General features: G+C 39.0%; 1 protein-coding gene across 7 annotated transcripts in view; it reads left to right on the forward strand.

Moving 5' to 3' along the window:
- WWC2 (WW and C2 domain containing 2) overlaps window positions 1-12331 on the forward strand; it is a 214451-nt gene that overhangs the window by 124105 nt on the left and 78015 nt on the right. For all 7 annotated transcript variants that reach the window (XM_073341736.2, XM_073341738.2, XM_073341739.2 and 4 more), the window contains 2 exons: window positions 6179-6268; window positions 7107-7729. In XM_073341736.2, the coding sequence (XP_073197837.1) occupies window positions 6179-6268; window positions 7107-7729 (713 nt within the window). The remainder of the gene's footprint in view (window positions 1-6178; window positions 6269-7106; window positions 7730-12331) is intronic.

Here is a 12331-nt window from a genome sequence, read left to right on the forward strand (position 1 = left end):
AGTTACATTTTTTTTCTGCTATCAAGAAGAGATGTGATGATGATATTTTCCAGGACTCTGTTTACTGTGTGGCTGGCTGGTGACCCATTCTGGACTAACATTTCCCTCTGTCCCTCCACAAACTGTCCTCTAACTAGAATGGCAGAATGCTGTGTCTCTTCCGAGGCCGTCAGCAGTTCTGGTATTCTGTCTTCTGACCAGCAGGTGGTACTTGAAGATAGGGTGCTCATGCTTGACTGAACATTATAATGAATCTCAACCTGTAACCTTTATAACTTAACTACATCCCATACCTCCAAAGTAAATATGCTCTTTTCACACTAAGCTTGATTTGTTGCATCTCTTGCTGACTCAGAGGTACTCTAAATTTTGTAAAAAGATTCAAAGGTGAACCTTTCCTGAATTTTTAAACTCTTTTAATTAATGGTCAAACCTCCGAATGTTACTTCCCAGAGGACAAAAGAATCACCCCTGCAGTGATTGTGGGAGCAGCCAGTTCAGAAAACCCATCTTTTCTTCAACAAATGGCAGTGTGGCTGTATTGCAGTCTTCTTTTATAATCTTCAGTGAATACGGTAGGTTTCTGTCTGGTTTGCACGGAAATAGCATTCCATTTTTCCTAGTTATGGAACTATCAAAAGGGCCCCCTGCTGTTTCTCCTTGATTTCCATTTATGGTAGTGAGTTCCTTTATTTCTTTGGCCATAGGAAAGGTCCCCTGATTGATTGTAGGCTGTCTGGTCTTTGAGGGAGTTATCTAGTGAATTGTTTTTCTGTGTCCTTGTCCTTTCATTACTGCTTCCAAAATGGTGGTAAGGTCTTGTGTTTGGCATCGACAACCATGTCCAGATCACGTTGGGAGAAGAAGGTGGCGTGGGGGGCAGAAGAAGTGAAGCTGCTACATTTTGAGGTATTGCCCACTCAATTAGAAAACTTTCTCACGTGAAGGAACTGTCCTTAGTCTAGAAAAATGGCTCTTTAATAATTTTTTTTCACATTTCTGCTCTGTTGTGGAAAAGGACTAAGAAAATTCTCTGAAGTTTTTCAGAAGTTCTCCTGATAATTCAGTTGCATTCCTTTAAATCACACTAAATATTTTTGTTCTTTGTGGGGTTTGTTGTTGTTGTTGTTTTGGTTTTTTTTACAAAGGGTCAGATCCTTATCTGATGTAAACTGGTATAGTACCATTTACTTCACTAGAACTATATCAATTTATTAGCAGCTGAAGATCAGGCCTAAAATATTTTTCTTAATGCTATTTTAAGTCTCTTCTAAATCTCTTTATTTTATTTATACATTTGTAGAAATTACAGATTGTGTAATTAACTTCTGAAAATAAGTTGTTGTTTTTTAAAGTACAACCTATCAGACTGTCTCAAAAACACATATATAATTAAGAACATAAGAATGGACATATTGGGTCAGACCAAATGTCCATCCAGCCTAGTATTCTGTCTGACAGTGGCCAGTTCCATGTGCCCCAGAGGGAGTGAACCTAACAGGTAATGATCAAGTGATCTCTCTCCTGCCATCCATCTCCACCCTCTGACAAACAGAGCCTAGGAACACAATTCCTTACCCATTCTGGCTAATAGCCATTAATGGACTTAGCCTCCATGAATTTATCCAGTTCTCTTTTAATCCCTGTTATAGTCCTAGCCTTCACAACCTCCTCCGGCAAGGAGTTGCACAGGTTGACTGTGCGCTGAGTGAAGAAGAACTTCCTTTGATTTGTTTTAAACCCGCTGCCCATTAATTTCATTTGGTGGCCCCTAGTTCTTATATTATGGGAACAAGTAAATAACTTTTCCTTATTCACTTTCTCCACACCACTCATGATTTTTTATACCTCTGTCCTATCCCCCCTTAGTCTCCTCTTTTCCAGTCTGAAAAGTCCTAGCCTCTTTAATCTCTCCTCATATGGGACCAGTTCCAAACCCCTAATCATTTTAGTTGCCCTTTTCTGAACCTTTTCTAATGCCAGTATATCTTTTTTGAGATGAGGGGACCACATTTCTAGGCAGTATTCAAGATGTGGGCGTACCATGGATTTCTATAAGGGCAATAAGATATTCCCCATCTTATTCTCTATCCCTTTTTTAATGATTCCTAACATCCTGTTTGCTTTTTTGACTGCCGCAGCACACTGCGTGGACATCTTCAGAGAATTATCCACGATGACTCCCAAGATCTTTCTCCTGACTAGTTGTAGCTAAATTAGCCCCCATCATATTGTGTGTGTATAGCTGGGGTTATTTTTTCCAATGAGCATTACTTTACATTTATCCACATTACATTCCATTTGCCATTTTGTTGCCCAATCACTTAGTTTTGTGAGATCTTTCTGAACTTCTTCACAGTCTGCTTTGGTCTTAACTATCTTGAGCAGTTTAGTATTGTCTGCAAACTTTGCCACCTCACTGTTTACCCCTTTCTCCAGACAATTTATGAATAAATTGGATAGGATTGGTGCTAGGACTGACTCTTGGGGAACACCACTAGTTACCTTCTCCATTCTGAAAATTTACCATTTATTCCTACCCTTTGTTCCCTTTCTTTTAATCCGTTCTCAGTCCATAAGAGGATCTTCCCTCTTATCCCATGACAACTTAATGTACGTAAGATTGAGGGACCTTTGTTGAGGGACCTTGTCAAAGTCTTTCTGGAAATCTAAGTACACTGTGTCCACTGGATCCTCCGTGTCCACGTGTTTGTTGACCCCCCTCAAAGAACTCTGATAGAATAATAAGACATGATCTCCCTTTACAGAAACCAGGCTGACTTTTGCGCAACAATTTATGTTCTTCTATGTGTCTGACAATTTTATTCTTTACTATTGTTTCAACTAATTTGCCTGGTACCAATGTTAGACTTACTAGTCTGTAATTGCCAGGATCACCTCTAGAGCCCTTTTTTAAATATTGGTATTACATTAGCTATCTTCCAGTCATTGGGTACAGCAGTTGATTTAAAGGACAGGTTACAAACCATAGTTAATAGTTCTGCAATTTCACATTTGAGTTCTTTTAGAACTCTTAGGTGAATGCCATCTGGTCCCAGTGACTTGTTACTGTTAAGTTTCTCAATTAATTCCAAGACCTCCTTCAATCTGTGACAATTCCTCAGATTCGTCACCTACAAAAGTTGGCTCAGGTTTGGGAATCTCCCTAACATCCTCAGATGTGAAGACTGAAGCAAACAATTCATTTAGTTTCTCTGCGATGACTTTATCGTCTTTAAGTGCTCCTTTTGTATCTCGATTTCCTAACACTTTGGCAATGAGCTTTAACAATACATGATCTATTAATAATCACAAAATAAATATTTTTAAAATAGTGCAAATCATTCAGGTAGGATGCTAATGCTTTCCCCTTTACTACTTTTGCAAATTGGCCATCATTTTATGTAACTAGGGCTACAGAAAATCCTTGGCCTAATCATAGTCCGAAACCAAAACCTTCTTGTCTTTAAACTATTATACATTTAGCAGGAAATACAGCATGCAGAAAATACAGCATGTTCTTAAAACAAGAAATACCTTTCTTTTGACTATGCTTACTTTATTTGCATCAGACTTGGGATGAAATCCTAGCTCCACTGAGGTCATGGGTTAAACTTCTGTTGACTTCATTTATCACTGAAAAGAATATTCCCTTTAGATTTCCAGACTTGACTCGAGATTTGTTTACCATCATTGCTGAAACAATGGCAGAGCATATGGTACCAGTAGCAAGGAATATTTAAAGATTACTTAATAGGAAATGAAAAAGTTTAGAAATAGTGACTAGGAGGATTAAATCCAGTAAATGAATTAAATAAACATGAAGCATTATCAGTTAGTCGATTTCCCTTTGATGTAAATAATACCTAAAATATAAATATTGCATGACTTCAAAAAATTTCCCAAAGTCTCAGATTTTTTAGTTTATATTCTATTGCAGTCTTGTACTCCTGATAGTGATTTTATGCTGTCAACTTCTATTTGTGACTCAGCCATCTTATCATTGAAACCTTTGAGATTTAGCGACAGAATTGACATAGCATTCTAAATTAGATGTAATTTCACTTAACATTAACATTAAATCAGAATAATCAAATGTTATTTCCAGTGACTGAACTACATTAAATATAATAGAGAAATCTTAGAAGTACCAGTAGATTGATTTAGAGGAAATTTCATTTTCAACTGATTGTACAGCCTTGCTAACAGAAATATAGGTATATGAGTAAGGGACACTGATAAGAGCAAAAGGCTTCTTATCACATATTCTCTAGTCTTCATTGTTTCTGGTAACTCAGAAGTTACAAATTTTTGCACCTCCTTCCTTACCTAGTTGCTGCTTCCACAAGGGAAGGTGAAAAGATACCTTTAAAAAGTCACAAAAATATTAATAGAAGATTAACATTGCCTGGGGGAGAAAAACAGGAGAAACTGTAGTTCAATAACTGTAGAAAGAACTGAAAAATTACAAAATGGCTGAAATGGGGGAAAGAGTCTGAAATCATAGATTATAACAAGCAGCAGAAAAAGTAAAAGGGTTTAACTTGGGAGCCTTGAGAGACTATCAACAGCAATATCAAGACACTAAATGGGACCATCCCTACCCAGCATCTGCTTAAGGTTAGGCTTCTCCTTAAGTGCTTTGCTGAGCAAGGATGTGCTTAAACACTCTGCTGAATTGGGGCCTTAACCCCTCCCTAAGGTATTGGTGCCACTAAAGAGGCTTAGTCCTGGGACCCTCTGAGTGTAATAATCTGTTTTTCATGCAGGTATAGTATCTTTGAATGTGTATGCTATATTTGCATATGAACGTTGGTTTGTTCCTGCTGGTACTGAGTGAGGAGTCTAAAGGGAAAGTTTCTGAAATAAGCCTAAAACTTCTTTTTTTAAAATGGCTAATACTTGTGATTCAGATCAAGTGCTTGAGAAATATTGTGTGTAACTTGACTGAGCAACGGCTAATGGGGAACATAATAATCCACAACTATGGGAAGAGAATTAGTTAACTCCAGCAAGAGATAACAATGTATTTAGCATTATGTCTGAAGAGATCAATAAATGGTATGCTAAGGTAAAATTCTGAACAGGAGTCTAACTGTCAGAAGAGCTTTTCTGACAGATCTGCCGGACTGTTGAATTGTCAGCCAAAAGAAACCAACACATTTCACCACTTGGATCTTTAGAGCTAGACTGGACAAATGTACAGGAGGGAACAGTCCTACGTTGGGATTAAGATGAGCTGGATGATGCGGTGGGGTCTCATCTCTAACTTCTGTGACTCTATGAAGCAAAGACTGGAATGTTTGGGATGCAGTACTGTGTGTCCTGGACTCCTAGATACTATCCAACATCTCTGAATTCTAAACCTACTTGTTAACTTGGATCCTGTTTGGGGTATCAGATATTTTTCTATATCCATATATGAAGCATCTGATGTACAAAGGGACTCTCTCTTGACTCCTGTTTCAAACAGCAGTAGTCAAAGTGCACTACGGAACTTACTGTACCCAGTAGCAGTGTTCATGCAGCAGGTTGCTGCACAAAGCTGGTGAGCTGTTAGATTTACTCCCTGGCCTGCTGCTTGCTAAGTCTCCATGCAGACAAACACTAGTGATTTTGCTTCCATTTTTATTTTTTTTCCACAGTATTCCCCAGAGTTCTTAAATTTTCAGAATTTACACTAATATTTGCTTTCCTGTTTCCTGGGGTTTGTTTGGTTTTTTTGGTGGAACTGTATTAGATAAGTAGCCAATATACAGCTTGCTAAAATGCAATAGATACAGCTTTTACACTTTTTAAGTTATGGATGTTTTCCAAACTCCTATCCCCATTCTTTTTCTTTCTCTTTGCATGCATGACATTTCTCTCTGTATAGTGTGTATACAGATCTTATTTATTACTTGTATGATGACTCAAGTTTGTGTGGTGCCTTAAATTTCACAGTCCCTTTTCTAAATTGCTTAGAATCTTAGCCTGTACAATGTAGTTGAAAGCTAGGGCGAGACCAAGTAGAGTCAGAACTGATTAGCAATGACAAGCAAGGGGAAGGAAATGGTTATAAGGAGGAGTGGGAGGCCTTAGCTTTGTTTCCTAGCTATAAAATATTCTTCCATATTTACTTTGTGTCTTGTATATTTTATAATGTCTTTATATACTTGAATATAGTTTTTTTTTCCAGGTTGAAATTGGAAGAGAGAAGAAAAGAGTTGGTTCAGAAACTTGAAGAAACTACAAAGTTAACTACTTATTTGTATTCGCAGCTTAAAAGGTAAGGCTGCATTTTACATTATGTTTTAACAAGAAAAAAATAAAGACCGGTTTTCAGCTGTGGTGCAGTAGAACTGAATATGTCTGAACTTCATTCTTAGGTATTCTGCTAGCTGGAGACTGAAACAAGTTTGTTTGATAATTGTGGCAAGACACATAGGTGCAGTTGCTTCTAGCATTCTCTGTGCAAATCTGCTGTATCTATATAACTTTAGTAAGTGTACAAGAATGGATTTTTGCACGTTTTATAATTAAGCAGAGAGCAAAGCATCTTCTTGCTTAGATTAAAAAATGGTTGGCAACCATCTTTTAGTACATGAGATGTCTCCAAAAAACCCTTGTTCCTAATGAAAATCCTTGGGGTTTTTTTTGAGTATGACTATATCTATAAGTTTGACTGCACGACCGTCAGCTTTTATTACCGACTGAGCCTCATTGCATGGACATCTTCATAAACATTAATGTAAACCGTTTGTTCTGGTTTTCTTTTTTTCAGTTAACTTATTTTTTCCAGAAATAAAATATTTGTTGCAATGATAATCACAGTGACATTTTCCCCTGTAATTCATTATTTTAAAGTCTGACTTTATGAAATTACATTATTGTTGTTAATTTTATAGTCATGACAGAGGGCTGCCTACTGTACAGAGGATTTAAAGACCCATTCACTGCCCTGACAGGATTATAATTTAAATACCTCATGTCACTGTTATAGGGATAGCATCCCCTTTGTGGTCCAGGAGTGCACCCCTTCAGACCTCATCTTTTACTATTGTGTGCTGGTGGTCAGGTCTATAGTAGATTAATAACATAAATGGTTGTTTGTCCTGTCTTTGCAGTCTCTCCGCCAGTACATTATCTGTCTCTTCAGGGAGCAGCCTGGGATCCCTGGCATCCAGTCGGGGGTCTCTGAACACATCCAGCAGGGGGTCACTAAACTCCCTCAACTCCACGGATCTCTATTATAACCAAGGCGATCAAATAACAGACTTGGACTATCAGTATAAACTTGACTTCATATTGCAAGAAAAGAGTGGTTACATTCCTTCTGGGCCTATCACTACTATTCATGAAAATGAGGTGGTCAATTCCCATGGGAGATTGGGATACAGTGACTCTTCTGGATCTCTGGCAGTAGGCCACCCTCCAAAATTGACTGAGCCGCCCAAATCTGTGACATCACTATCTTCAAGATCCTCCCTTTCTTCCTTGTCCCCTCCAGGGTCTCCTTTGGTTTTGGAAGGTGCATTTTCAGTGTCTGCCCAAGATTCCCCCCTGCACCACCTCATCACAGACTTTGAAGACTGTGAATTGCCTGGTGATTTTGCAGGTATTAGTCTCTGTGAGAATCAAATGTCATTGGACTCTGAAGCCAGAGCAACCTCACAAGCTCTTACAGATGATAAAGATCACAATGAAAGTGTTCGGCAGCCTTTGTCACCTTTACGTGAAGGAAATGCAGGTAAAGAAATAATTGTAATCTGAAACCTCTATGGAATGGATAAAAATTATTAACTAGGGTCCTGACTTTTAAGTATAGGTCTGCCTCTAATATGATCAATAACCAATTTGGGCAGGCTACACCTGCGCTTGTGGGCAATCAGTAGATATTAGGAACAACATGTACATTTTTAAATTTAGGGTTCTGTCCTACAAAGTGTGGTGTCTGCAACTTAGATTGAAATCAATCCAATGAACTTTACAGGATGAGTGAGGTCTTTAGTAAGTAGTCAACTATCTTCTTTATTACCTTAGAATATAATTTGTTGTTGGTTTTCCAAAATAGTATCTCAGCATTGGTCGAACTCTTCTCCCATTGAAGTCAGCGGTACAACTCCCATTCAGTTAATTTAAACTGAAGACATTCAAATATTCTTTTTTGGTTAGTTAAATAACTGAGCTGTGCATATGTACTCTAAAAATGTCCAGGCTGAGCTATCCAGATACTTGATGTATTCATGCACTCTATGAGGATTTTTTACAAGCACCAAGATATATAATCTTCTTTGGTTCTTAGGCCCAGAAAGATGTGTTTTCTTTGAAAATTTGCCCAAGAAGGATGAAAACAACAGAAAACAGAGAGAGGCAATTAACATGCAGTTGCACTACTGAGCTAATTAATAGTTGGGATTCAGTAACCACTGTATTGGCTGTTTAGGGAATCCTGTACTAATATGCTTCTTTTCAGTTCTGTATGAAGAACTCTGCTTGTTTAAGTTTTACGGTGGAGAGAGATGTTCAGACCCTGATTTGGGGGAAGAGGAAAGGGGGAGTTGCTTTTGTGTACAGTATTGCACTGCCATCTTCTGGCCAAGATGATAAGTTGCTGTCCAGCCTTGGTTTCTTTCTTATTGCTCTTGTTACTACGTACTCTGTGACTTACGAGAAGAGCTCATACACATCTAATTTTTCAAAAAACAGATTCTGAAATCTGGTTAGCATGGTCACTCTGACCTCATCAGACTGTAGAACTCTGTACGGCACAGTGGTGGTGATAGCCAAATCTGGTGGAACAATAATCCTTGTCAAAGGCTGACTTTTTCAAAGTTGAAAGTCTATGTGATGCATGATCCTCTACCATTTAGTTTCCAACATTTTTTTAAAAAAGTCATTCTCGGGCAGTTGTGAGGAATAACAGGGAATCTGGGCACTACCTAAAGGGCACAAGAAGGTTGCATGAGCATCCTGTGGAACTGTAAGTGACTTCAGAATGAATACCTCAGTTCTCAATAACTAGCAGGTCAAAAGGCAGGAATCCTGAGTAGCAATAGAGCAATGGCCAAATCTCTCATGCCCTGCCATAGCTATCCCTCCTTCTTCTTTGCAGTAATCCCACTAAGGGGAAGGAGGTGGGAGGAATCTATCCGACAGTCGTGGCAAAGTGAGTCTTTCTCTGATGCTTGTAGTTTGTAAGGCCCAAGGAAGGCGTTACTGTCTCCATTCTAGAATCAGCAAAAAATGTGCAGAGGAGATGCCACTAAGGATGCCAACAAATGGAGGATTACATCAATATAGATGCAAAAAAACCCCAACAATTGTTGAATGTTGGAAGGATATTTTCCTCATTCAAGCTATGCAAAGAAGAAGCATCCATATAGATTTGCTGCATGCAATGTAAGAGAGACTTTCATTTGATTACAGTCTTCTGTAATAATATATATTTGTAATTCCCCTGTCAGTGAGATACCTAATGCCTCCTAAGTGACAGTCGTAACATTATTAAAATCCCAGTTGCCAAGATGTGACCAGTCATTACCAAATCTAAGGTGCTGGCTTTGTTGCAATTGTTGAGATGTATGTTGTGTTATGCCATCCCTGCACGTTTATTATAAGAACATAAAAATGGCCATACTGTGTCAGACCAAATGTCCATCCAGCCTAGTATTCTGTCTGACAGTGGCCAATTCCAGGTGCCCCAGAGGGAGTGAACCTAACAGGTAATGATCAAATGATCTCTCTCCTGCCATCCATCTCCACCCTCTTGCAAACAGAGCCTAGGAACACCATTCTGTACCCATTCTGGCTAATAGCCATTAATGGACTTAGCCTCCATGAATTTATCCAGTTCTCTTTTAATCCCTGTTATAGTCCTAGCCTTCACAACCTCCTCCAGCAAGGAGTTGCACAGGTTGACTGTGCGCTGAGTGAAGAAGAACTTCCTTTGATTTGTTTTAAACCCGCTGCCCATTAATTTCATTTGGTGGCCCCTAGTTCTTATATTATGGGAACAAGTAAATAACTTTTCCTTATTCACTTTCTCCACACCACTCATGATTTTATATACCTCTATCCTATCCCCCCTTAGTCTCCTCTTTTCCAGTCTGAAAAGTCCTAGCCTCTTTAATTTCTCCTCATATGGGACCCGTTCCAAACCCCTAATCATTTTAGTTGGCCCTTTCTGTACCTTTTCTAATGCCAGTATATCTTTTTTGAGATGAGGGGACCACATTTCTAGGCAGTATTCAAGATGTGGGCGTACCATGGATTTCTATAAGGGCAATAAGATATTCTCCATCTTATTCTCTATCCCTTTTTTAATGATTCCTAACATCCCGTTTGCTTTTTTGACTGCCGCACCACACTGCGTGGACATCTTCAGAGAACTATCCACGATGACTCCAAGATATTTCTCCTGACTAGTTGTAGCTAAATTAGCCCCCATCATTGTTGTGTGTGTATAGTTGGGGTTATTTTTTCCAATGTGCATTACTTTACATTTATCCACATTACATTCCATTTGCCATTTTGTTGCCCAATCACTTAGTTTTGTGAGATCTTTTTGAAGTTCTTCACAGTCTGCTTTGGTCTTAACTATCTTGAGTAGTTTAGTATCATCTGCAAACTTTGCCACCTCACTTCTGGCTTTTCTTATGGCACTCCTGGTTGGAGGAGTAATGGATTTATCTTTTCTCATACTATGTCCATTTTTCCATTGAGGAACTGAGGCACAGAGATTAAAGAGCCTAATTCTCAAAGTGCTGAGCCCCTGCTGCCCTATTTGAAGGCTGTGAGAGAACTGAGTTCTCAGCACTTCTAAAAATTGTGACTTGCCTTAGTTCATACGACGACTGTGTGGCAGAGCTAGGAACACAACCTAGATTCTCTTGAGTCCTAGGCCTTAATCACAAGATCATCTGTTATCTTTTTGAATCACCTGTAACAATTATTCCTCAGTATCTGTGGGTACATCCACACTTGGAGCTGGAGGTGTAATTTCCAGCTTGGGGTCATAGCTGTGGTGATGCACCTGGGCAGTGGGGTAGATTAGCCGGCCTGAATGAAGTCCCACCCCAGACTCTAGTTGGACAGGTAGCCCCTTATGCCACCTAGGTCACCACAGCTACCCTGCTATTTTTAGCATGCTAGCTCAATCAAAGCTAATGCATGTGCATTTATTCTAATTGGAAATTACAGCTCCAGGTCAAAGTGTGGGCGGGCCCTGTGTGTCTTGTGTTACTTGGCTTTAGTTGTCCACAACACACTTTCCTTGGGAGAGGGTCCTCCCGTCCTTGCCTTTTAGACCAGAACAAGAGCAGTACCTTTAGATTTAGAGACTTGTGTGTCTTGCAGGCCCCATTGTGTGAGGGCACCTGCAGTCTGAGTCTCCTCTGAGCTGGAAGACAGCGTGCAATCTTTGAATGGGCAGCATTTTTCTCCTTAAAAACCAGTTTTATTAATGAAAAATATAGAAAAATAAATTATAGAAAAACAAACAAATTCCTCAGCATACCTAAGGTTTACATTGCCAAAAGTCTACCTAGGGAGGCTATGGTCAGTTGCATTCATATGCTTCCAAGAGATCAAATCCTTGTGTTGGACCGTCTTGTCTGGCACAACAGAATGTCTCGCCAGAAAGTGTATTTTATTTATTTATTTTATGTTAGGCTGCTTCTCTTTCCTTTAAATAAAAAAATCCTCCGCCTTTCCAGTGATGTCCAGGTAGGAAGAAATAAACACACACTCAATGTCCTTTGTGTACTGGGGATGTAATTTCCAGGACACACATCCTGCTTTCTGTCCAAGCAATTATAGTAGTCTGTGTGTGTGGATTTGCTCTAGTGATCAAAGGTGAAAAGTTGTTGTGTCGGAATTGCCATATTTCAGGGCTCTCACTACCCATTCAGTGTTGCAGGAGAAGATATTACCCTAATTGTTTGGCATTACCTGTTAACTCTTTCTCTTTTCCATGAATCCTCAAATACAGTTTCAGAAGTTAGTTACATAAATCCCATTTCATTACATATGTTGGGTCTATAAATGCTATTTTCATACTATTCTTCATCTCCCAGCTGCAGAGTTATTGTGAACCAAAATAATGATGTAAATTTTTCAATAATTTGTATTTTTCTAAAAGAACATGTAGCCAACATGGTGATCCAGTTGATTCTTAATTAAGCATTTCAGGGTCTACATTGTCATTTAATTGCCTGACATAGGTATTTGAGCATCTAAGTACTAATTTGATTGTCTAGGTGCATAATGTGGGGGTGCCCAATTTATATGCCCAACTGTGAAAATTGGGGCCACAGACTCAGTCATTTGTGGCTAGAATTTACCAGCAAGG

Source organism: Lepidochelys kempii, chromosome 4, assembly GCF_965140285.1.
Source record: "Lepidochelys kempii isolate rLepKem1 chromosome 4, rLepKem1.hap1, whole genome shotgun sequence".
Lineage (NCBI taxonomy): Eukaryota > Metazoa > Chordata > Testudines > Cheloniidae > Lepidochelys > Lepidochelys kempii.